Source organism: Lepidochelys olivacea (genome assembly GCF_965140295.1).
Source record: "Lepidochelys olivacea isolate rLepOli2 genome assembly, chromosome: 3".
Lineage (NCBI taxonomy): Eukaryota > Metazoa > Chordata > Testudines > Cheloniidae > Lepidochelys > Lepidochelys olivacea.
In genome coordinates, this window is record NC_140413.1 from 65,001,445 (window position 1) to 65,029,052 (window position 27,608).

The following is a 27,608-nucleotide window of genomic DNA, read 5'->3' on the forward strand; positions in this document are numbered from 1 at the left end:
ATATTCTATGATTCTATAAGAGTGAGTTTGTGTGTGTGGTTTTTGGAGGGGGGTGGGGGGGTGAGAAAACCTGGATTTGTGCTGGAAATGGCCCACCTTGATTATCATACACATTTTAAAGAGAGTGGTCACTTTGGATGGGCTATTACCAGCAGAAGAGTGAGTTTGTGTGTGTGGTTTTTGGAGGGAGGCGGAGGGTGAGAAAACCTGGATTTGTGCTGGAAATGGCCCAACTTGATGATCACTTTAGATGAGCTATTACCAGCAGGACAGTGGGGTGGGAGGGGGTATTGTTTCATGGTCTCTGTGTGTGTATATAATGTCTTCTGCAGTTTCCACGGTATGCATCCGATGAAGTGAGCTGTAGCTCACGAAAGCTCATGCTCAAATAAATTGGTTAGTCTCTAAGGTGCCACAAGTACTCCTTTTCTTTTTATAAAATTGTAATAAGTCTTACCACATATGTAGGGCCCTACCAAATTCACAGTCCATTTTGGTCAATTTCATGGTCTTGGGATTTTAAAAATTGCAAATTTTATCATTTCAGCTATTTAAATCTGATATGTCATGGTGTTGTAATTGTAGGGATCTTGACCCAAAAAGGAGTTGGCGGGGGGGGAGGGGGGGTCCGCAAGGCTATTGTAATGGGGATTGTAGTACTGCTACCCTTACTTCTGTGCTGGTGCTGGAGGGGCGCTGCCTTCAGAGCTGGGCATCTGACCAACAGCCGCCGCTCTTCAGCTGCCTAGCTCTGAAGGCAGCACAGAAGTAAGGGCAGCAATACAGCGACCCCCTCCCCGAAACTCCCTATTGGGTCAGGACCCCAATTTGAAAAACACCGGTCTCCCCCATGAAATCTGTATAGTATAGGGTAAAAGCACACAAAAGACCAGCTTTCACAGTCTGTGACGCTTTTTTCACAGCCGCGAATTTAGTACGGCCCTACAGATATGCCATGGAAGGTTTCAGTGGAAAAGTTTCAGAGTAGCAGCCGTGTTAGTCTGTATTTGCAAAAAGAAAAGGAGGACTTGTGGCACCTTAGAGACTAACCAATTTATTAGAGCATAAGCTTTCGTGAGCTACAGCTCACGATAATCACGTTTATATGTAAGTATCATCCTTGTATAGAGTAATAAATATGTATGGTATATTTGCATTTCAAATTTGTGCTGTGCTTCCGGGAAACACCTGCTCCCCCCCATAGATTGGCATCAGCACTATCCAGCCTGCCTGATCGCTTATCAAAGGCAATCACAAAAACAATGAACCCATTGAGAGAAGGCAGAGGTTACACCTATGAGTCAGCAGGACATGTAGGGACATTCCGGTGGACAGGGGGCTCTGCTTTTCCATACCCATGTGCTGTACGTTTGTGTTTGGGACAAAGGACGTCCAAGCCACATAGCAAAGGATATAAAAAGGCAGCTGCATCTTCTCCATTTTGTTTTCAATCCTGCTTCCTACCTCTGGAGTAACTTTTCTACAGACTGAAGCTTTGAACAAAGAACTGAATGGCCCATCCAAGCTGTGGACGTGTTCCAGAGGGACTTTCCAGCCAGCAAACTCACCAATACAGCTCCGAACCTGAGATCTGGACTTTGAAGTCTTATGTATGTATCTGACCATTTAGGGTTTTGTTATCCCAAAATGTATTCATAACCTTTACTCGTGTGCGATATTTATTTGCCAATTCAGTCCAAGACAGTGAAACTTTAAATGCTTGGGGGGCTCCACTATCACTGCTTTAAAATCAAACCTTGCTGAGCCAGCGTATTATGCTTACTTAGAATCTGTCTTTGTTAACACCTGTAATGCTGTTAATTGGCAATTTGTTTTTATTTGTAACCACTTTGCAATGCAGCATGCATACTGACACTGTACAAATAGCCTTTTGTACACAAAATTCTTTTGTACAAAGAAATTGCAAAAAAATCTGCTGGACCTTTCCTAGTGATTAAAGCCCACCCACCCCCCGCAAAACTGAGCACTTGAAGTTGAGCCAAAACCTTAAATGTTCAACATTTTCTTGGTGTAGACAGCTGTGTGGCATATCTATGGTACTCTTCCTAAAAACAAATGCTTTTTTTTAAAATAAAAAAAGGTTTCTGCATTTAAAAGTAATTGTGCCAATTAATGGGGAAAATATTGTTACCCAGTGATTTCTTGTCTAGCACTGAACTCTTCCCCAGTTTGAGGCACTGGCTCCTTCCTGAAAATACTAGAGACAGTTCAGACTTCTCCACAAGGCTCCAAAGTCTGACTATGAATCTTGCATGAGAGGAATGCTTACAAAACTATATTGAAACATTTAATTCTTATTGCTCAATAAATGTAAATTCGGAATAGCAACGTCTTATTCAGTTGTGTTAATTAGGTAAATGGACCTTGGTTGGGTGTGGTAGAAGAAGAGGCTGGTCATAGAAAGACAATTAGGTAAACAAGTATCCTTTGGATCCTCATCTTATCCACAATCCAAGATATTTTGTACACAGTGAGCAAGAAGCGAAAAATTAGTAGGGAAGGAGAAAGAAGCAGAACAGAACCTGTTTGGATGAGGATACAATGTCATGAGTCCAAAAAACTTAGATCTCCAGTAATATGACAAATTAAAGTTGGTAAAGATTAAAGATATGCCTGGTTAGCCTGATCATACCAGAAGGACTTGATTCAGTGTACAAGTATTTATATGGGAACAAATATTTAATAATGGGCTCTTCAATCTAGCAGAAAAAGGTATAATAAGATCCCATGTCTGGAAGTTGAAGCTAGACAAATTCAGACTGGAAATAAGGTGTGAATTTTTAACAGTGAGAGTAATTAACCATTGGAACAATATACCAACAATCGTGGTGGATTCTCCATCAGTAACCATTTTAAAATCAAGATTGAATGTTTTTCTAAAAGATCTGCTCTAGGAATAATTTTGGGTAAGTTCTATGGCCTGCATCATTCAGGAGGTCAGACTAGACAATCCCAACTACCCCTTCTGTAATCTATGATCTACACATTCCACAAGGCTAGCACAAAATCAGCAGGGACAAGGAGTTGAGTTCCTCGTCCTCTATTATGCAAACATTTCTGAAATACAAGAATGCATCATTGAGAGAGCCCAGATCCTCTCTTTCTGAAAAAGGGGGTAAAAGAAAGAATGCCATACTTCTTGACAATGCACCATCAGCTATTTAAAGACATGGGAGAGTACCCTAGACTTTCTGCCTTTTTAAGTGGTTTTAGGGCAATTTTTGGGCTCAGCCCTGGAGAATCCCCCATTGGTGAAGTTGGTTTGGCCCAAGTTGAGTCCCAAGTGTTGAAGAGAACTGAACAGCTCTTGTAAAGGTGTCACCAGAGAAGTCTTGATGAGCATTGGAGGATACAGAGATCCCAAAGCACTACCTATTTCCCTGAGAAGCTAAGAGTCCACTGACTGAACAGCTGCGGCAGACCTCCCCACCTGTGGCTTTTAAGAGGGCCTCCTCATAATGGGAGCACCTCCAGGCTTTCTGTCTTCTATTAGTGTGGCATGCTGCACCACAACGGGGATAGGGTGAGTGGAGACAAGATGGTCAGCAGCTGGTTCTGTTCGGGGTCACAGCTCCATAAATTTTGGGCCCCTCTGGGGAAAAGAAATGGAGGGAAATGATTCTGGCAGTGCTCGTTGAAGTTAAGAGTTAAAAGATAGGATGGCAGAGGATAAGGCAGAACACTGAACTGCTACTCTGTTTGATCTACCAGAAACAGGATTAATTGGGATGAGGACAGAAGGGATGTGCCCACACCCCAGAGGTCCCTGGACAAGTCTGAGCTATTTCCAACATTTCCAGGAAGAAGGGTGCAGCCCAAGTGTATCAGATATAAGGCTCCAGAATATTTTTTTAATTTCCTCAGTCATAGAAATATTGTAAACAGACAAGACTACATACTTCTATGTAAACAGCATAGCTGTGTACAGTACTTTGGACTAACTGCTTGAGACTTCAGTGAGCTTTTAGTCTAAAAAATTCAAGTGGGTTCTTAACTTCCATTGCAAACTAAAAACTAAACTAAAAAGAAAAAACAAAGGAGAGTCAAAGGCAGGCAGGCAGACAGGCACAACTGATACGTTTGAACGATCAACTCCTTTTTCTCATTTCCCTTACACACATAAGTAAGCACATAATAACCAATGAATAAATGTCAGGAGTTCACGCTCATGAATATATTTCTATACAATTATAAGAAAATGCCATACCAAGATGTAGACTTTTCCATCATGTCCTTGTATTCTGAATCTAAATGTGCTTCTGGCAGAGGACAGATCCACGAGACACTGAGCTATAATGCTCTGTACAAACTGAGACCTGTTTTAAAATAAATCAGTCTTCACAGAATGTTTTCATAGTAACTATATTTTACAAAACTAGCCATTGATACCCAGTGAACCCCTAGCAAACTTTAAACATATAGCATCTAGGTTTCTCCATGCTGTCAATTCCACTACAGTGTGGCATGGAAATAATGCCCCTAGACTTAAGTCATTATTGTACGGAGATAGAGCTTCTCTCTCTTCACCTCCATCTTTCCTATCTTCCCGTAACAAGAATTGGAGTATTTTCCCTTTTCTGTATAATAAAAATTGCCATACTTGAGTAGACTAATGATCCATATGGTCAAATGTCCTGTATCTGACACAGTCCAATGCCAAATGCTGCAGATAAAGGCATAAATACTGCCCTTTATGCACTATGTGTACATACAACATACAAGTGAATAATGATGTACATATTTGAAATATCTTTGAGTTTGCAGAATGGAACAGTAACTCTCTTCACAGCAGACTATATTTTATGGTAACCTCAACATAAACTGGATTGTCTGAAAATAAAAATAAAAAAAAATGGAAAGTACAAGTATTAGCTGAAATTAAAGGTTACACAGACAGGACAGAAAAAGTGTGATTTAGATTGTCAGATACCATCTTGTAATTAGCAATTATATGAAAGCATAGCATAAATTTAGCAAAGTAACGAAGTTTGCATATTTAGTCACCGAAAGTCAAACAATGTAAAAAAGGTTAAGGTTCCAACTACAAAGTTATTTTGGCTTTCTGTAATGCCATCTGTACTTTATGGTATACAGTTTACCACAAACAGTAATATATAAAGCTATGCCTTTAATTAGAAAAGAGTTCACAAGATACAGCAGGTATAGTATATGGCTGAGTTAAGAGTGCTTTTGCATTTCCTAACTTTGCTATTTTAATAGTGCATAATATTTAATTAAATACCAAAAAAGTAACTATCCAAAAAGTTTAAGCTTTACCACTCAACAACATTGTTCCAATAACCAAACTGAATACATTATCTGATTTTTATACCTTGGTATCATGTCAAAATGTTTTCCAGATGGCTGAATAATCATCTCAGTGATGTAATATTTTGTAGTCCCTAAAAATCAGACAAAAGGAAATTTTTTAAAACTCAATGAACCAGTACATTTATTTTCTACAGTAATATACTGCATCACCACATTCACTAAACTGTAGATCAGCATCCAATTAAACAGTGGAAGAGATGTCCAAATTCTTATTTTGACATGTAAGAGGAGAAGCTGGGTAACTGGTAAAGAAATCAGACATGGCCAGAAGGAAATATCTCTTTAGCTCTTTTTGGAGCTAATCACAAGATCAATATTTTGCCATCTGTATCATTCCCTACTTCACATCAAGAAGAACAACCATTTCCCCCTATACCCCATATAAATCCAGAGTAGGCAGGAGCCAAAACCCCTGCAGTGATCATTTTAAAAACATGTAATGTATTTATATGTTTGCTGATACCAATTAAAAACTCTTGTCCATTATTTATTATTTCTGCACCAACCCTGAACAAGAAATGAAAAACACTTAACGGACTGAAATCAGTTCAACTTATATCAGTACTTCAGTATACTCTACCAGCCAATGATTTCCCAGTGAACAACACACACAGGGCTCTAACAAGAGTAAACTCAGGGGACTAATTCTCTTCTTTCTTCAAAAAGAGTGGAAACAATACTTCTCTATAACAAAGTTAGGCTACCTCAGGACACTGGCCCTTTCTGTATTGATACATACAGGACCCACACCTAAAGTGCAGACATTTAAAAAAAGTCAGAAGAGGAATTGCTTCAGCTTTACAGACATAGCTGCTTCCATCGAGGTCATCTTTTTCTTTTAAAATATTTTTGTAGGTATAAAAGAAAAAATATTTTATTTATAATATAAAACACAGATTGTATTTTACAAGCTATTTATAGGTTGCTAGATAAGTGTATTTATTAAGTACCTAATTCCATAAACATAAACAAAGATAATATAATGTTTTAAATGGGGAGATAGAAAAACCTTTTTCTCCCCACAGTTGCATCATATACACTTTTGTACACAAGCAGCTAGTACAATATGGCTAGTTCCCAGTACAAAAACAAGTACACAAACTGTAGCATTGCTATAAATCTGTGAGCAGATATTGCAAATCTGGGGTTTCTTGCAGGTAGATGCATGAATATCCGGAGCAGAGTTATTCTGCATGAGTATCAGTGTCCCAGTTCAGTGCCTTTGTTTGTCTTTGAATGCTAGGGACTAAAACCTAAAGACTTCTCTCTGGTCTTAGGACATTGGGATTTGAGCAGAAGTGTGTTTCTTCTATTGTCTGGAGCAACAAATCACAATTTTGGGATTCTCTTTCATTAGAATTAATCTGGTAATACACTTCCTTGTGGCTATTAATAGTCTGAATTAGCATCGTTATTTGTTATGAAGGTTTGAGGAGAGTCCCTTAGAACCTTTGCTTATACCAAAGTGTATGTCAAAAGTTCCATGTAAGCTTTTATGCTTGTGGGACTAGACTATTCAGGTATACAGGCAGTCCCAGAACGAGTGTGCGCGCGCCTGGTGAATCATTTGCTCATATCCTTTTTAGCAGAAATTGCGGCTGAAAAAGTTCATGTTGTTGGTGAATACAGAGATGTAGAAGTAGTGCATGACTTGTTTATTTCAGCATCTTTCAGCACTGCTTAGTGTTTAGCAATTAGCACTGTAGGTCTGACCACCTGAACCTATGCAGTGTATCTTGAAAGTTAGACACTGGTAGCTGTATGTCTGCTCAGGCAGCTGGTGTGGAGACAGTAGTAAAGAGAGATAAAAATTCATATTTCTAAAATCAGATTTTTGGAATTTGTATGGTTGTGCTATTTGTTCAAACGATTTCAGGTCTGAGAATTATGTACGCTGATCTAAGGAAGTCACTTTATTTTCTAGCCACCAAGTGATTTTTTCATAGAAAAGGTAAAGGGCAAAGTCTGGGATTTTTGGCATATATATTAGATGAGCCCCTCCCAATCATTTCCCCATGCACTGAAGCACAAGAAGTGCCAGAGCAGCAGCACTCCATGATGCACTAGTTTGGTTAGAAATTCCTGTGCAGGCTCTTCAGATCATAGCTAGCCCTTTTCTGCAGCAGAAACAGGGCCAGAGCCTCTGTTGGTCTGCGTCTGTTGTCTCTTGTCTCAGACTGAAGTTCTTTGGGGTATGGACCATCATTTGTTCTGTGTTTGTACAGCTCCTAACACAGTGAGGACCCGGTTCGCTACCAGGCTCCTGGCACTATGAACAACAAACAATACTTATTTATGGCTCTGTTCCCTGCATTCCCCCGACTGCGGCCTCAGAGATGGGGAGGCTTTCTCTGGGCCAGCAGAGAGCACTCAGCCTCCTTGTGGGCTTAAGAAAGGCATGGTTGCTGATTGATTAGACAGAAGGATTCGACATAAGCCTATCGGCTCCTGCACACACCTGGGAAGCACTTATAAACCCTTGCCCTTGCTCTGGGGCACCATTCTGCTCTAAGAAGAAAAGCTTCCCCTTCCCTGACCCAGGATTAGAGCAGGACCAGGTGTTGGGCCTTGATCTGGGCATCATGCTAGTCACCTTTTTGGGGCAGGGAAGGAATTTTCTCTCACTGTCAGACTGGCCTGCGCAATGTGGGTTTTTTCATCTTCCTCTTAGAAGCCCCAGGATCTAGAAGGTAAGTGAGGTTGTAAAATTCATTTTGTCAAAACTTGGCAGGTGTCCACTACAGGTACTCAGTCAATAGGATGTCTGGCTCCCTGATGAACCAGAACTGGAAGCAGATTAGAAGGTATCTCCTAAAGAAGGTGGGTAACAGGGCTGGGGCTTCCAATGTCTTGCACAGTGAGGAGACAACCACCTCTTCCCCAACCCTTTAACTCTTGTACTGGGGGGAGGAGGGGTGTCGGTAGCTGTGGGGTCCAAGCAACTGTGCTGGGACTAACAGGGTGAAGGGCTGACGGTAGTCCTCTAGGAGGTGGAATGAAGGAGAGAGGGTGCTGAAGCAGCTCTTCACCAGGATTACATGGATGGATGATCTCCACTGGCCAAATAGTTATTGCCAAATAGTTCCCAGATGTGTTACTTAATAAAAGTTGTGGCCTAGTTAAACCACATTTCTAATTAAACCACATTCTAGTCTTTCTTTCAGTGTTGACTGGGATTTGCAATCCAATTGACTGAGACTTAAAACAGTTTTTAACCAATGTTGTTATCCATATTGTCATGGGTGCCAATCAAATGACCGTATGACCTAAAACAGAGCCTCATCACAGAACCAGTGTGATGCAGTAGCACATTTAGCATAGACAGGTCTCAAATACAGAGCCTACTTATTCTACATTTAGTGCAGCACTGACATTTCTTTCCTTTTTACATTTGTCAGTCCCGTTGTAGGAAACAAAAAGCTTAGTGAAAATAATAAATAACCAGTCTGCCAAACACTCCCCAGGACACCAGGAGATCGGCCCAACAATTTAGAAAGTAAAATTTTAAAGTAAATGTCAGGCACAAAAACTGAAAGCAGAGGAAAGTTTTATTTTACATTTACCCCAGGTGGTAGCCACCGGATTTTTACTAGTGGTGAGAGAAATTTGATTGAACTAAAACAGAAGACTCAGAGAGCAATTAAAGCTGCCAAGCACTTAGGACAAACATATTTTACAAGGTATAAGAGAGCGTGTAGATTGCACTAGTTTAAACTTCTAGTTAAAACTAGTGCCCCTGCACTAAAAGTGTCCAGTGGGAAGTTATGCCCTCACTCCATAGAGTGCAGCAGTGTAAAGGTTTAATTAATATACTGAAAGTAGGAAAAATTTAAAATTAAAAAAGAAATAACAGGTAAGGATTAAAAACCAAAGTAACAAAAACAGCGGCAGTTAACGTAACAAAAATCAGAACTAACTATGTCTAGGTAACGCCTATCTATCTATAAAAATGAACATTTATAATTATTTAATGGAACTGACAGCCTTCACCCTGACCACACTGTTTATATGACAAGTCCTTTTCTCCCACCCTTTTATCTGTCTTTGTCTGTATAGATTTTTAAGCTCTTTGGGACTGAGGGACCTTATCTTCCTATAGATCTGTACAGCATCTTGCACATTTTGTATTCTTTATAAAATATAATGTAATATAAATAATTAATACCACTCCCAGGCAATAAACTCAAATATTTATATATAAAATTACAGATCTATAGATATACATACCAGTATTAACAGAGTCTGGACACACACATTATGTACTCCTATTTTACAATATGTTTTTCAAGCATGCATATAAATTACTCCTCTGTACATTAAAATATTGTCTACAAGACCATTAACTTGAACATTTAGTCTATATTTTTAAATACACTAAGATCAAACACCACAGTACTTCAATGTTCATTTCTTGTAGATTGATCAATTAAGGTGACTAACAAATTTCAAATGAATCAACTTCAAAGTTTTTGCCAACTTTTGAGCTATGAGACTTTATAGCCTTCTCTTCTGTATTAGTTATAGTTGATAGGAAGTAGATTTTTCTTTGAAGAAATTAACGTTTGCACATGATTGATAAAAAGTTTATTCTACCTTATTTTGTTTAGCGGGGCTATTTACGAAAGACTAACTGCATACCTGAGCTTATATTAGTTATGTAGTTCAGACCTAATCTATACACTAAACAAAATTTACTAAGGTACACAAAGTATACATTCCACGATTAATTGCAAATGGGTCCATGATACTCGAGGTACACATCTTTTTAAAACTAAATCTAAATGCTTGTGTTATATTTAAATCTCTACCCATTATTTCAGCTCAGAGTTGTTCATATCACAACTCTGGGTCTATGCTACAAATCCACTTTACAACAGAACAAGCAGCATGGTTCAAACATATAAAAAGGAATACATTCATTTTGCTAAGTGTTAAAATACAGAGAACAATATGGCCAGATGCACTACATAAACAAGAATCAAAATAAATTACTGGGGCCAATAACCTCATAGTTTTGACAGTGGAAACAATCTCACCCTTTCAGAAGTGAAGAAGAACCCCCCACAGGAATCAACTCAGCATCCTATTGATAAATTATTTTTCTCCAGAAGTTTTAACCTCTAGTGTTTAGTGAGTGAGCCAACCAAGTATCGTTTTGTTTGTGTAATCCATACCTGATGATACGGTCTCTCCCAGCATTGCCTTGCAGCGCTTACAAATTACTCTAGCATTTTCCTTTGATTTCTGTAGGACAAGAAAAATGTCATTTAAATGCCATTCAACTCTTCTGAAAAAGAACGTATAATTTTAAAATAGTCTCCAGAGTGCATATTGAACTTTATACTTCACTCCTCAGAATGTTTATGTACATACAGATGTGTCTTGACTATTTCATTCACTGCAGCCTTCTAAATTTTCTGAGTTACTAAGAAGTTGTGTGTTTGATTTAAATCTTCCACTACCCTTACGACACTGTACAAGTTAAACCCAGAGTTCGTATTTAAATTGAATATTGTTTAAAAGATATAACTGAGCTCAACACTTACCTTCATTCATACTATCTCATTAGCAAGATTTATGCATCTAGTATCTACACAATCAGCATTATACCTGTTCATCTGGGGTATACGTTTAGCAAATATGTTTCACATAGGCATTTGTCTAGGCTTAGAAAAGTTTGAAAAAGAAAACTTTCAACTTGAAAAATCATATTGAAGCCTGACTAACTTGTAACTACACAGAAAAGTAACACCTAAGACTATTATAAATAAAACAAGTTAGTGAAAAAAAATCTTTTTTCCCCATTTATTGTATTATTGTATGTCCCTAATAAAATGTGGTCACCATTTTCCATTGTTTCCAACTGTAATGAAGCCAGCCTTTCACTAAAGCCAGCATACCTCTTAACTTTAAAGCTTTCATGTGTGATATAAGCCACCAAAATGTATGATAAATGACCAAATGTAATTTGTGTGTTGCTGCCTACTGTACCATAAATGACACATCATCTTTTCTCATAATAGAACATTTTTTAAAAAAATGTTTCCTCATTGTGTGATGTAAATGTATGACCTTAGATTGTATTATAATTACATCTAGGAACAAAGAATGTAGGCAATTCGTGTAAGATTAGGGACTGTATCCTAGAATGCAGTGACTTCAAAAAAAAAAAAGGACTCAGTGGTAATGATAGATTACCTTGGGAGCTCATGTTGGTTATGCTGTAGCTAAGATCGTGAACATGGTCCTTCCATGTATAAGAGGAGAAATATTAAGTAAGAGTAGAAAAGTGGTATTACCTCTGTATACAGAATTAGTGAGACAGTTACTGGAATACTGTGTAGAGTTCTGGAGTCCATACATCAAAAAGGACGTTGAAAAATTGGAAAGAGTTCAGAAAAAAGCTACAAGAATGATTCATGGTCTGAAAAACGTATCTTATGAAGCTCAATCTACTTTGATTAAGAGGTGACTTGATCACTGTCTACAAGTATCTACATGGGGAAGAGATTTCTGACTGTAGCTCTTTAGCTAGCAGAAAAAGACATAACAAAATCCAAGGCTGAAAGCTGAAGCTAGACAAATTCAAGCTAGGAATAAAGTACAAAATTTTTAACGGTGAGTGTAATTAACCATTGAAACAACTCACATAGAGACAGGGTGGATTTTCTGTCACATGAAGCCTTTAAATCAAGAATGGATATTTATCTAAAAAATATGTTATAGCTCAAGCTATGGGTTTGATGCCAGAATTACTGGGTGAGATTCTTTAGCTTGTGTTGTGCAGGAGATCAGACTAGATACTTATAGTGGTCCATTCTGGTCTTAAAAATGTATCCATCTGGGAATATTAGATATGTGGGTTCTATTCCTAGTTCTGCTAAAAGGAACCTTATGCAATCCCTCAGTTAATTTATTAGTGAAATGGGATTGCCCTGAGTCCAAAGGTAGGACTGCACAGGGTATAGATGAGATTTAAATTCATGATCTCCTGGCTCCCAGCTCTGAGTATCTTCTCATGGACTAAACAATATTTGGGTGGAGATGGGAACCTAATTCAGCTCAAACATTGTACATTTGAGAATTTGACTTGCCAGGTGAAAGTGAGGCTGCCCCTAGTAAGAATTGCTGCCTGTTAGCTCTTGTTTCTAATGAGACTGAATCACCGCTACCCTCAGGGAAGACAGCTACTTCCTATTTCCTATTATTAGGACACTGAGGAGATAGTCTATCCTGCAAACCTCAACTGAGCCAGGAAACACCGACCAAGATTCCAGTGGGAACGCAAGGGTTGGGAATTCTCTAGCCTCTGCAGACCTGTTACAGCCTTAACAGGATACATTACATGAGAAAGCTGGATCCCATTGTACTGGAGTTAGAGCCAATAAAAACAGATGCACAGTTCGTCCCCTTTCCCAGTGCCTGCCCCTTACTCTCCCCCAAAAGTTGTGGAGTAGAACTTACTCCCTGTCAGAAAGAAGGAGAGAAATAAAGTAAGGAGACTGGGTTTCTTAACACCCAATAAATGAAGGCAGGGCCAGGGGCTATAAGCACAGTATTCCTCAGATAACTACTATTTGAGTGCCTTTTCTGCTAAAAGTTACATGCGGTGGCTGAGAATTGTGCAGTATGGTACCTGAAAACACTGAGAACTCAGTGGTATCACTGCTTGAAGAAAAAGGATGATACTTTTAGCCAGACTAATTAAATCAATATATCTATGTGACAACTTGCAGCTGCTGGCAATCTGCAGATGGAGGTGGATCCTCTCCTAATATTTTTTGTGTGTGTGTTTCTATTTCTAAGGATCCTTGATATTGTCTTAGGGAAAATATTTTCCCCCAGAGATACTATTAGAATGCTGTGTGACCATGTGACATTTAACATCAGTGTTACATCGTTAGAGTAAAACGTGAGCAATATGTTTTCCACGGCACAATGTTGTCTTGGTGCCACAGGAGGCTGCAGAGGATTGTTTAAGTATCTCTGCTATATTCCTACTACTGTTTTGGTCACAGGCAAACACTCTCCAATGACTGTTATGCAATTAAAAAGGAATTTTCATACTAGTGCCGACTGCATGAATATATTATAAAATGAGAATGTTTGTGCCAACAGCAATCTGTGTTGTCTGTAACTTTCTAAAACTTTCTCCATATTATGGAAGAACTTTGCATTTCAATATGAATTTTTCCCTAATTAGTCCAGTTTCTGCTTGATCTTAAGGTTGTGCTCATTTGATTGGCAACTGACTGATGCTACAAATCAATGAGTGCAGACATTAGAATTTCAGTGCAAGCATGATACAAGGTTTTCAAATAACCAAGTAACAAATCTTGATATCAAGGCAATTTTTAGGAAGTGAATATGGAGATTCATCACATTCAAAAAAATCTTCAGGTGCCTCTTCACTGAAGACTTGTCTCATTTCTAATGGAGTTGGCAGGACTACACTGGTCTAAATACCAGTAGTGCAGTGCATCTAAATGAGCCATTTGGTTTTGGGCGCAGCTGCCCAATGTCTACACCTGCAAGTGCTTCAGCTGCAACCCTCACCCAGCTACCTCTCTCACAGTCCCCCCTTGCAGTCCCTGTGGAAGCAGTTGCTTGTGGGAGATTTGACAGTCCAAGGGATTGTGGGAGAAGGGGGTTGTACTGCCCTAATTCTCTTGGAATCACAACCATTTCAGCAATGTATTCTAAATATAGAGCTGTGCTGAACAGACTGAGATTACTCTTTATTCAGAGAGAGAGAAATTTCTGCTAATGAATCACCTAGCATCTCAAGAAACCTAGAAGAGGACATGGAAGATGTTCAGTCAAGCATGGGAAGAGGCAGAGACTGAGACCAGCAGTGTATGGAATTCATAGTGCGACTCACTGAGAGGCTCAGCCTGTTTAACCCTAGCCTAACAAGCCCAGTCAATTACTTGAAGGCAGTATTTGCCAGGCAAGTGCAGCTTTTGCATCAGAACCACGACAAAGTGGTGGGACAAAGATATTCCCAAAACATGGGTCTATCTTTGCATCGCCAACCCTCGCCCCCTTGCATTGTAGGAACATAAATAGGATATCTGGACCCAAACCACACCTGGATTTTGACAAGTTCTTGTATAGCCAAACTGTTTTGTTCATATTTACTTCTCGGTGTCCAGCAATGTTTCAGCAAATGTAGTTACCCCTCGATTCCACCCATTCTTAGCTTTTGGGTTTTATTTTGCTATTCTTTGATTGACATCTTCCTATCACATCACAGGTACAGTTTTAATTAACTACCCATCAGATTATACAAAGCCTGTAGCAACAGACCACTGTTTCCATTTCAGCCAAATCAAGGGTGACCCAAAGATTTTGCTTCTTCACTGCCTGACCATATGAAATCCCATTTTGCTTTACTTGGTCTTCTTTGCAAGTACTAGGTTCTCTGAACAGTATTTTTACAATGATTCCAAGTGTGTTTCAAGGCAGAGAATCATTCCTTGTGTACCTAGGTGATATTAAGACTAGGAGCAATTGTTCTGAAAATGCTAGAATTTAGTCTGGTTCCTAGACAACAGATGTCAGCAACTCTACAAGCCCCGAACTTTATAAAGATCTTTCACAGAAATGTCCACTCCCCAAAATAAAATTAAAAAAATAATAAAAAAGTCACGCTTTGAGATTTATTAAAACAAAATACTTTACCCACATAGAGCCCCTCTCAGAAGCAGAATGTTCAGTCTTTGAATGGACTGTTTCAGTTCCAGGCCCATGTGACTCATTTCCTGAATTCACCAGAAAGTAAGTGTGTCCAAGAAAACAGTCGTTATTCTGAGGATGAAGAGTGCTGTTGGCAAAGGGATTGGGGTGGCAACACCACTCCTCAACCAAAGCACTCCAGTTTTCACTTGGTAGGGGAAGAACTCTGAGAAACATCCTAATAGAGGAAAGAAAACAAGATATTTCAATCTATTACAACCATTTCTAAGGCACCTGTCATCAATGGGTCTGAACACTTAAAAAAAACCAAGCAAACATGAGATTCCCGCTAAAAGAAATAGCTGGCCTTCCCTCCTCCAGTAAAAGGCACTTACTTATAGGTGTTGAAGCCCATTGGATGAATTCTGAGAAGGCAATGGTAGTGACTCATGACAAGATTATTTGGGAAATGGCTGCATAAACAGGTGAATCTTACATCATGCCCAACAGGTGGAAAGACTCAGGCTCAGCCTGATCTCAGCGATTATACTACAGAAATTGGCATTGACAACTAGTGAAGTGAACCATGAGATAAAAATAAATACATCAAGTCATAGTCATGAAAAACATAATAATGTGCATTTTAAAAAACTCTCTTTAAAAAGTTCTCATCTCTCTCTTTTACATCAGACGTCCATGCAACATCAATACAGGTCTCTCTGCAGTATACACTCAGCAAGGTCAGTTATGTATTCTGAAGGCATTCCATGCTCACAGGGAGGCAATCAGACTTTCAAGCAAAACAAAACAAACAAAATAAAAAATGGTATAGTGCTTTTACTTGCACTGGATAATGCAACCTGAAGTTAGACTCAAATTTAACTTGCAGAAGTCACACATGCCTCAAAATACCCTACTATATTTCTATATACTATATACATGATGCCTCAAAGCCAGAATACACACACACACACACACTGGTGTACAGGAACAATTCCATTTGTCTGAAACACCTACACACTATTTTCTTGCATACAGTTTCTGCTTTGAACATCTGGCCTATGAAATGAGAAACTTAAGATTTCTCTTTTTTTTTTTAAATAGTAATTCTTCTCTTATTCCTCCTCGGTGCATGCTTTTATGCCTACTTTAATAAAAAGTCAAATATTTGAAATACAGTAGTTACTCCTTAAACCAATATAATCCAAACAAACATACAGAAAAATGTTTCAGAACATCTTTTTGTTTTTAAATGGTCATATTATCCACAACCTCCTAAGCCTGACCACAATTCCCCAGATGTGTTCCTCTAGTCCCACAGATGTGGTGTTCTTCTTAAGTGCACAGAGCTATCAGTGGATTCCTTCACTCACTTACAGTGAAGAAATTCTACACTTTTGCCCAAATGCTGGACAATGGCGAGATGAACAGTTACTTCCACACTTCCCGTGTCATTCTCTAGGCCAGCGGTGGGCAAACTATGGCCCGCAGGCTGGATCCGGCCCGTGGGATTGCCCCCCATGCTGCCGCAAGCCCCGTGCCACTCTCAGAAGCAGACGGCATCATGTCCGGGGGGGGGGCGGGGAATGGTGGCAGAGGGCCCTGTGCATTGCCCTAGCCTCCAGGCACCGCTCCCCACAGCTGTCCTAGCCCCAGTGCATGCTGCTGCCACCCAGAGACGCTTTAGGTAAGCAGCACCGGGACGGAGCCCAAACCCCTCCTGCACTCCGCCCCCCATCTCCCTGCCCTAAGTCTCCTGCCTGCACCTCGCACCCCTCCTGCAACCCCAACTCCCTGCCCTGAGCCCCGTCACACCCCGCACCCCTCCTGCACCCCTGCCCGGAGCCTCCTCCTGCACACTGCACCCCTCCTGCACCCCAACTCCCTTCCCTGAGCCCCCTCATACACCCCGCACCCCTCCTCTGCCCCTATCCCTTGCTATGAGCCCGTTCCTACACACTGCACCCCTCCCACATCCTGCACTCCCTCCCGCACCCCAACCCCCTGCCCTACATACAATTTCCCCACCCAGATGTGGCCCTTGGCCCAAAAAGTTTGCCCACCCCTGCTCTAGGCTGTTTGTTACAAGATTTTGAGGCCATTCTTTGAGCTTCCTTGTGTGTTTTCCCTCATGCCTATCTTTCTCATTCTGCTGCCTTCTATGTACAGTTTCTTGTCCCCTTACTTAAAGCCTGCACTTGCAATTTTGCCTGCTTTATCACTTTGAATATTTATATGTTTTTTTCTAAAGTTAGCTCACAATCTCTGAGCAGATGCTCACATATTTTCCCATCGCTGCAGTCTACCACCACCATGTCTCTCATCAGGAGGTCTCTTAAGAGGCCAGTACTTTTTTGGGTACCTTCTTGTGCCTTCTGCATTCTTGTGCAGAAGTGAAATATTTCACAGGTTTCCTTCTTTCTAGATAACAATAAATTTCAGATTGTGTTAGCACCTTATCAAAATCAATATTGTCTGCAGATGAGAGCTGAAATATTGTAAAAATCTATTTAAAGGTCAGCTTGTGACACCGTGACACCCCATTATTCATCACTGTCATGTAATTAGGATGTCTTATACAAATTATGCCTTGTGAGGTGTCATTCTGAAAGTCTTGATCTGCCCAACAGTAATACTTCATTGGATTGTATGTGCTATTGTCGTATGTGAAGTAATGAAGTTTGGCTATATATGTGTTGCTGAAACATGTCCTGAGGTTGAAAATACCCACAAGCAGCCTTTCAGGTACAAGAGTAAAATGGCCAAAAATGTTAAAGGGTTATTGAGGAAATGCACACAAGCACAAGGATTACCCCAGAAACTGTGTACAATAAAAAACCTCTCAGAGGTAGCACTACACAATGGGAACAGTTTGACCCAGGTCGCAGCAAAAAAGCTTTCCAGCAAGTAGGGAGAAAATATAAAGGCGGAAAATGACATTCTGAGGGGACCTCATGCACACCTAGAAACACCTGAGGAACAAAGACTAAACTGTGGGACGTGATGGTCCCAGGCTAGAAGGATTTTTAGCCTATGTATGAAAACCAGGGAAAGCTAAAGCAACTTGTGCCTTAAGAATCTGCCAGCCTGTTTATCACTCAGGGTAAGAATTTGCTAATTTATATCCTACCTATCTAGTGTGTGACGCTTAGTTTGCGGTTTTACTAAGGTAATCTGCTTTGTTCTGTTTGCTATCCCTTATTATCACTTACAATTTTCCTTTTGTAGTTAACAAACATATTTCTTGTTTATACCAAAACCCAGTTTGTGCAACTCATAACTTTGGGGAGGGTGGGGAGCTGTGCACATCTCCCTCCCTCACTTCGGGGGTGGGGGGGAGGAGCTGTGCATAGCTCCCTCCACATTGAGGGAGGGAGTGATTTTTATGAGCTTGCGCTGTGCAGATCCTTCTATACAGCGCAAGACAATATTATTTGGGGTTTATACTCCAAAGGAGGTGAGCATGTGAGTGCTGGGCAATCCCCTAGCTGAGTCCTCCCACAGAGAGCTGATAGCAGGCTCTATGTGATTCTACAGCTGGGTGTGTCGCTACCTGTATGTGTGCTGGAAAGGGGCTTGAGAACCTGTCAGAGCAACACAGATTAAGGGAAACACAGGCCGCTGGGAAGGTGGGCTCAGTGGTTCCCCAGCATTTCTGGTGGCACCCTGAAAGGGGGGTCCAACCCATCACACAGCTATCCTTACAAACTCCGTAGTGTGGTTATGACAAGGCTTGGCAAGCCAGTCAATTGACCACCTATTATTTGACCACAGTCAAATACTGTCAAATGTTCCAGCATGAATGCCTCGATGCAGAAGGCGGCCTAGTTTTTTGATTGCATCATACATACTTCCATTCTCTCATTTTTTAGAACTTCATTTTATTGTTGTTGGCATTTTTCTGAGTTAAAATAACTTTAACTTTTTTTTTTTTTTTTTTTTAAATTAGGCATAAGTAACTTTCTAAGACTAAGCCTACTGGAGACCATCAAGTCTTACTGTTTTATTACTGTTCTAATAAGTTAGTGCTATAAAATATATGATCACTTTTAACATTATCTCATAATATTCAACCAATATTTGTCCCATCAGCTGACCAGTTATTTTGGGGCTTGCCACATGCCCTATCCTATCTTCCTTACTGCTCTCAGATCCGTCCACTCCTATTACTACATGGTGTTCTTTGCTTTACAGCAACAAGAGTTGTATTTAACAATTATATTTGTTTTCTTCAAGCATTACATAACAGAAACCAACAAAGCCTACTGTAAACAGGCCCCGTCAATGTCTGATCTGCACCTGCAGTCCAGAGCCCCCACCTTGCCTTCCCAGAGACCTTTAGTCTCCACCAAGTACCCAACACAGCCTTACATAACAATAGCAGCTGCAGCGTTGCCACAGCTTGCCTCATACAGGGGGCTGCAGAGCCCTCCTAAACAGGCCATCCTATGCAGAAATACAGCTTTTCTATTACATTTTGGGCCTTGTACCTGTCAATGGAAAGCCAGGATCTGGGCCCTTAGTTGTCTCTAGAACTCAATAACTGACATCAAATTAATGCAGCCCTAGTTCAGTTTTAGAAGAGTTTGAATTGTATTGAGCAATGATTCACTGAAGCCCATCTAATACAACAACATGGGCTTACTAGAGGTCCAGTCCCTCAATGGGACCCCACGCTATTGTAAGGCTCTACTCTTCCTATATTGGAAGAAGACTTTCAGATTTTCTTCTCTCTTTTAATTTATATAATACCCCAAAACTGCAGTCCAACATTAACATTATTTTTTAGAAAGTATATATTAAAATCCTCTCTGTTGAAAATCTGTTTGCATTATAAAATTGAAAAATAAAATTGGATGACTTTATGTAGACTACCCCGCCCCAAAAACCCTCACTGAATTTAGAATATACCTTTCTTTAACATAAATTAAGTAGTCAGATGTTTACTCTACACATAAAATTTGGAATTCAGTCATAACAGTAAATGTAATGCAATATTAAAAAAAACCCTCTATTCTGCATTTGATTTTTCAATGCACATATAAAGCACTTTTGTAGCAAAAATAATTTTTTGGCCTAATGGAAAGGGCAATCTCCTTAAAAGATAATTCATGAAAATTAATTTAAATTACATTCTGGTCTGGTCTCTGAAAGCTACTGAATAACAGAAGCAAAGCCCTGAAAGGCGTACTTCTTGTCTATAACCTCCTCTTCTACAGTATAATCAGGAGGAAAGAAAGAAGCATCCTGAAATCTCTGCAGCTTTCAAGCCATGGAAAAATCTGACAATCTTCCCTCCATTGGGTCATATGGAAGGGGCAGAGGGCATGATTCTGTATCTCTGGAGAGCCATGAAACTCGTGGAAAGAATCAGGCTCTAACTCAGTGGATCTCTGATCATCTGCAAGAAAGACCTGCCCTCCACACAGCTCTGCAACCTTCTTTCCCCCCTCAATCTATGTTATCACAAGCTGTCATACATCTGCACACTACCCCTCTCTCTGGTGAGGCCAAAGCCAGACAGAACTAACGTTGTTTCTAACAGCATTAACTATAATACTGACTTCAGCTTGGAAATAAGGCAGTGTGGGAAAGGAGAACACCAGATACAGTGGCAGCTACCCTGCTCCATCCTGCCATACCTTCCAGATCTGTGTAGCCCAACCAAGCACCAGAGGCTCCCTGAAAGGAGAAAAGCATGGCGGAGAGCCACTGCCATGCCCCACACACTTCACCCTTTTATTCCAATTTGACCTCCTGTGTGCTCATGCGTAGAGAAGAGTGCAGTATCCATTCATATGCACATAGTAAATTAATTAAAATTTGAAACAATGTTTATTTGGGGATATTGCCTCTATATAAATCCATGATATGCTCACATCTTGTATACGACACAGATGTGGTTGTCTTGTCTCAAAAAAAAAAAAAGAGAGAGAGATTCTGATTGGAAAAGGTACATAAAAGGTACACCAAATGAAATTAATAGGCAGCAGGTTTAAAAACAAACAAATGGAAGTATTTCTTCACACAGTCAACCTGTGGAATTCCTCGGCAGAGGATGTTGTAAAGGCCAAGACTATAACAGGGTTCAAAAAAGAACTAGATAAATTCGTGGAGACTAGGTCCATCAATGCCTTTTAGCCAGGATGGGCAGGAATGGTATCCCTAGCCTCTGTTTGCCAGAAGCTGGGAATCAGTGACAGGAGATGGATCACTTGATGATTACCTGTTCTGTTCATTCCCTCTGAAGCACATGGCACTGGCCACCGTCAGAAAACAGGATACTGGGCTCGACGGACCTTTGGTCTGACCCAGTATGGCCGTTTTTATGTTCTTACGTTATGCAGCTTTTATTAAGATACAACATATAAAACTGTATTGCTTACCGTTCTTTTATTATGATTTCACCACAAGATTGACAGTAAAAGATGCAACTCTTCTGCGCTTTCAGACTTTCACTCAAAGTTGAAATTAATTCTACAGATATTAAAGAGGACATAATAAACATCAAGTTCCTGTTCAATCTACATAAATTTGCACATAAAAAACTGGGTATCTACTCATTAGCTCCAGAAAGCTAAGATTCTAACTACTACAAGCAAGAAGAAAAATATTGACATTCCACACACCAAATTCTTTGTACACTTCTGCTTACAAGAAAAGAACAGGCAAGCAGAGCTGAAGGAAGACCCATATTCACAGCATCTAGCATTTACTGTAATGTATACATGCTGTATTTGAATAGTCATTTTTAACAGTTTTGCAAGCTTCATGTTGGAGGAGCTGAAGTTGTGTCAGGATCAAGAGGATCCTTTTAAAGTTACTTTTAGATCAAATTAAGTCTTAACCCTGTTAACGTAAGCTCTACTGATCTCTGGCTTTGCTGTGTGTGGTACCTCCCTTAATTTACCACACTAGATAGTTGGCAGGGGGTGGGGGAAGGGGGGGAGGAGGAGGAGTGCAGGAGAGAAAGAGCAATATTCTAAACTGTCAACCAGGTACAGGTATATAATATAGCAACAAAATATGCTCTCTCTCAAAGAAGAAAAATGACAGTTTCCAATACAGCAATACCCTCTGCTGGCCAGCAAAGAGAAAAACACTACAACTAAAGCCAGTTCAGACAGCATATTTTCCCAGTTATAACAGAGAACTAAAAATAATCAATAAATATGACTGAATCAAGACAAAGCTACGTGTATCATTGTGGACAAATGAATTTGAACTTATCTGATGTGACGCAGAAGTAGCCAGCATATGCCACATTTTCAAAACTGGAGCCCTAAGCTGCCATAGTGAAAAATTAGGGCTGTCAATTAATCGCAGTTAACTCACATGATTAACTCAAAAAAATTAATCGCAATTTAAAAAATTAATTGCGATTAATTGCACTGTTAAATAATAGAATACTAATTGAAATTTATTAAATATTTTTGGATGTTTTCTACATTTTAAAATATATAGATTTCAATTACAACACAGAATATAAAGTGTACAGTACTCACTTTATACTTATTACAAATATTTTGCACTGTAAAAGAAGAAATAGTATTTTTCAATTAAATTAATACAAGTACTGTAGTGCAATCTCTTTATCATGAAAGTTGAACTTACAAATGTAGAATTATGTACAAAAAAAATAAGCAAAAAGAAAAGGAGTACTTGTGGCACCTCAGAGACTAACAAATTTATTTGAGCATAAGCTTTCGTGAGCTATGAAGTGAGCTGTAGCTCACAAAAGCTTATGCTCAAATAAATTTGTTAGTCTCTAAGATGCCACAAGTACTCCTTTTCTTTTCGCGGATACAGACTAACACGGCTGCTACTCTAAAAAAAATAAGTGCATTCAAAAATAAAACAATGTAAAACTTTAGAGCCTACAAGTCCACTCATTCCTACTTCAACCAATCGCTCAGATAGATAAGTTTGGTTACAATTTGCAGGAGATAATGCTGCCCACTTCTTGTTTACGTCACCTGAAAGTGAGAACAGATGTTAGCATGGCACTTTTGTAGCCAGCATTGCAAGGTATTTATGTGTCAGATATGCTAAACGTTCGTATGCCCCCTGATTCTTCGGCCACCATTCCAGAGGCCATGCTTCCATGCTGATGTTCGTTAAAAAAGTAATGTGTTAATTAAATTTGTGACTGAACTCCTTGGGGGAGAATTTTATGTCCCCTGCTCTGTTTTACCCTCATTCTCCCATATATTAGCAGTCTCGGACGATGACCCAGCCATGTTATTCATTTTAAGAACACTTTCACTTCAGATTTGACAAAACACAAAGAGGGTACCAATGTGAGATTTCTAAAAATAGCTACAGCACTGGACCCAAGGTTTAAGAATCTGAAGTGCCTTCCAAAAGCTGAGAGGGATGAGGCGTGGAGCATGATTTCAGAAATCTTAAAAGAGCAACATTCCAATGCGGAAACTACAGAACCCGAACCACCAAAAAAGAAAATCAACCTTCTGCTGGTGGCATCTGACTCAGATAATGAAAATGAACATGCATTGGTCCGCTCTGCTTTGATCGTTATCAGCATGGACCCATGTCCTCTGGAATGGTGATTGAAGCACGAAGGAACATATGAATCTTTAGAGCATCTTACACATAAATATCTTGCAGCGCTAGCTACAACAGTGCCATGTGAACACCTGTTCTTGTTTACAATGTCACCTGAAAGAGAGAAGTGGGCAGCATTATCTCCTGAAAATTGTAACCAAACTTGTTTGTCTGAGCGATTGGCTGAAGGAGGACTGAGAGGACTTGCCAGCTGTAAAATTTTACATGGTTTTATTTTTGAAGGCAGTTTTTTGGTACATAATTCTACATTTGTAAGTTCAACTTTCATGATAAAGAGATTGCATTATAGTACTTGAATTAAGTGAATTGAAAAATACTATTACTTTTGTTTTTTACAGTGCAAATACTTGTAATCAAACATAAATAAAAGTGAGCACTGTACACTTTGTATTCTGTGTTGTAAAATCAACATTTTTGAAAGTGCAGAAAACATCCAAAAATATGTAAATATACGGTATTCTATTATTGTTTAATCACTTGACAGCCCTCGTTATTTTCTCACCTTGTTTTTCTCTCATATGTTTGAAATAACTTGTAAAGTCTCAGATTACCTGTAACCAAAAATTATATTTTCTGAACAATGGCCTTGATTTTCTTCTTCTCAAGGAATTTAGTATACGGTGTCTAATCAAAGGAAAACAAAATAATTGGTCACCCTTACTTGTATTTGAATCTGCTTGAACTTGCAGCCTCACATGTAAACCATCTCCAGCTATATACTGTAGTCCTCGACAGGAAGAAGGAACAATCCTGACCTCTGCAGGAAAGTTGATCATCTTGCAGGCTTGACAACTTTTTATCTCTAATGATCCTGGAGCCACTGTAATATCCACTGGCAAATTTCCTGCTTTTGGCTCACTAGAGATTTAAAATACACAAATTTTTATAGCAGTTAAAAAAAAAAGCTTTACAATGAGGGTTTAGTAGTCATATATAATGTTGACTTGTTTAAGCAAACAAATTTTCTCAAAGTTGAAATGCTTCTGACTTTTATTTATTTAAATTTTGTGTCTATGGATGATGCAATGTTTTGTTGAGTCCAACATTAAGAAATGTATATGGATTAAAACCAAAAATGAATGCATGCTTTTCTACAATCCACAAATATTTGTCTCCAAATTAGTACAAAAAAGATTTATTTATTGGGAAATAAGACAGCAATGTAACTGTTTTTCTTTAACCTAAAATCATGAAACAAACTGTAAAGGAAGACATAGTTTTAACTGTCAAAAATCCCAGTCGCATATCAGAATCAAAATTACACAAAAATGAGAGACTGTAAGATGTTTACATGTTTAAAAGATAATGTGGGAGGGGCCACAATAATTATAAATAAAATGTCCAGTCTTGCTCCCATTTAAATCACCAGCAAAATTCCCATCAAATTGCATGTGGCTAGAACTGGGTCCAAAGTATCTGAATCCCTTGAACTCATAAAATTCCCACTGAACCTTAAGAGTAGATTAAAACTAGAAAAGGAAATGGATCAGTTCCTAATGTTAATAATTACCTGTTCGCAGACAATACTATCAGGGAGGCAGAAAAATTAGTTAATTAGAAGAAGCCAACACATTTAAATGTGGAAACTGTATCTTCTGGAAATCACAGAGGAAAACGTCACTTTTAATACTTTCTGTATAGGTTTGATGAGCCTTTGAAACTCACTGGGCCAACTTTTTCCAAGATTCATAGCAAGCAGTATGATATTCATTCATTTTCATCCACATTTTACACATTTTATTACATATGGAATGCATTTTGCTGATTTCTGCAGTCAAGATATTGAACTTCACAAATCAGGTACAGTGCCCACATAGTAGATTTTCAGAGTAACAGCCGTGTTAGTCTGTATTTGCAAAAAGAAAAGGAGTACTTGTGGCACCTTAGAGACTAACCAATTTATTTGAGCCTAAGCTTTTGTGAGCTACAGCTCACATCGTCAGATGCTTATGCTCAAATAAATTGGTTAGTCTCTAAGGTGCCACAAGTACTCCTTTTCTTTTTGCATAGTAGATTTTGAAGTATTTGCAGATGTTATTGTTGAAAGTTACTTATGTATTTATTGAGGGAGGGGAATGCGGGCAACAGGTTTATTTGCACTATGAAGTTTGGAATTCAAAGAATATATGAAACAGAATCAGATAAATTACCTCAGTAAATACATGAACACCATCTAAATATTTTTCAGTTTACATGTAATGATTTTTAAGATTAGAAATTACATTAAGAGTAAAATTAGAAACTATAAAAAGAAAAGGAGTACTTTTGGCACCTTAGAGACTAACAAATTTATTTGAGCACAAGCTTTCATGAGATACAGCTCACTTCATCGGATGCATTCAGTAGAAAATACAATGGGGAGATTTTATATACACAGAGAACATGAAACAATGGGTGTTCCCATACACACTGTAACGAGAGTGCTCAGGTAAGGTGAGCTTTTGCCGATACAGACTAACAGGGCTGCTACTCTGAAACCCATTCGAAACTATGACTGCTTTGTGAGATTAGGCGGTGCTGGGATAGCAGCTGTGCATGCACAAGGGGAATGGTGAAGGAGTGTGACTAGGTAACCACCAGCCCAGCAACGTAAGGAGCGTTGGGTGCATCAAAATGCCAACAGGACAGTAAAAGTGGGGGGGGGGGGGAATGCACGTTCTTGTCATCCAAGCGGTTGCACCTGAATCACCCCAGGCTCCCCACCATGCCCCCAAAAGCCCCGTGAGCAGGCACAGCCAGGCAGCAAGGTAAGGGGCTCGGCCCCGCGCAGAGAGAGGGACGCGGACAGAGCCGCTCCTGTGCAATACCGGATAATCAGCAGCCCGCTCTGCATCCTCCGCCTGATCTCCAGGAAAGCGGACTCCTCCATGTGGGCGCCGCCGGCAGCTCTCTGCCCGGGCCCCTGCTGTTACGGGGCTGCGGGACGCCCCTGGAGCTCGGTCAAGCCGGCCGCCGGTGAACCCACGTGCAGAGGGGACGGTCTGAACCCGGCCCAGGAAGCTCTTTCCCCGAGGCAGGCGCAAGAGCAGAGCATGCTCGTGCCGCCCTCCCTGCCGCCCCACACAGCGCCCTCTGGAAGTGCAGCGCCCGCCCCGCGCGCCGCACAGAGATAAGAGCCTCCCGCAAGGCGGACTTCGCCTCTGGGAAGTGCCCCGCTATCCCATCCCAGTAACAGAGAGAGCTGTTCTTGCTCCTAGTAGCCAGCTTTGAGTGCCACTAGTTACTCTGTTCTGCCAGTTGAGTTACCCACCTGCTGCAAGACCAGAACATATTGATTGCTCGGCTAAGAAGTGCTGCTTCCCCTGAGCATCCCCAATGACCCTGCTCAGGAAAGAAGGGGTTGCCGGAATTAAACTTGTGTTTATAATGCCCCCATATAAGTTTACAGCGCTAGAGAAATGTTTTATAACAACAATTAAATCCCAATTTGTTTTTAAGGACATTGGAGGGAGAAGGAAGGGAAGTTTCTTCTTTGCCGAAACAGTGTAGCCAACTTTTTTTTTTTTTAAATGCAAGTCTTGCATATGTGGTGTTTTTCTTAAAATAGGGGCTCCTATTACTCCAATTTTTTCTCTTTTCTATATCTAGCAGCCTGCCGGTGGGCTAAGTCCTGCTCCCTCTGAAGTCAATGGGCTTAGTATTGGGCCCTATGTTTTAACTTCCTCCGGTTGGTTTGTCTTCTCCCCCCCCCCCCCATAAGCCACTTTTAATTCTTTTTACATGTTTGATTTTCTTTAAAATACTCTTTTTAAAAATCCCCTTTCCTTTTGTGATTTTACTTTCTTCTCCAATATTCATCTTCAGTGTTCTTCTCTCGTTCTCTCCAGCTCTTAGGCCCCAATCCTGCAAATAAATGAACATGAATATCTTCACATATGTGTGTAGTTCCATTGAATTGAATGGGACTACTCACATGTGTAAAGTTATTCACATGCATAAGTACTTGCAGGATCAAAGCAATAGTCCTCTCTCTGCTCCATTTCAATCCCAGC

The 27,608-nt window shown here is 39.9% G+C and overlaps 1 protein-coding gene across 1 annotated transcript in view; it reads right to left on the reverse strand.

The window, feature by feature from the left end:
* UBE3D (ubiquitin protein ligase E3D) overlaps window positions 1-26,597 on the reverse strand; it is a 109,246-nt gene extending 82,649 nt beyond the window's left edge. The window contains exons 1-7 of the mRNA XM_084623441.1: window positions 26,424-26,597; window positions 24,278-24,474; window positions 21,417-21,507; window positions 15,037-15,268; window positions 10,527-10,596; window positions 5,354-5,423; window positions 4,229-4,337 (exon numbers count right to left, since the gene is read on the reverse strand). Of these exons, the coding sequence (XP_084479567.1) occupies window positions 4,229-4,337; window positions 5,354-5,423; window positions 10,527-10,596; window positions 15,037-15,268; window positions 21,417-21,507; window positions 24,278-24,474; window positions 26,424-26,485 (831 nt within the window). The 5' untranslated portion in view covers window positions 26,486-26,597. The remainder of the gene's footprint in view (window positions 1-4,228; window positions 4,338-5,353; window positions 5,424-10,526; window positions 10,597-15,036; window positions 15,269-21,416; window positions 21,508-24,277; window positions 24,475-26,423) is intronic.
* Between the last annotated feature and the right edge of the window lie 1,011 nt (window positions 26,598-27,608).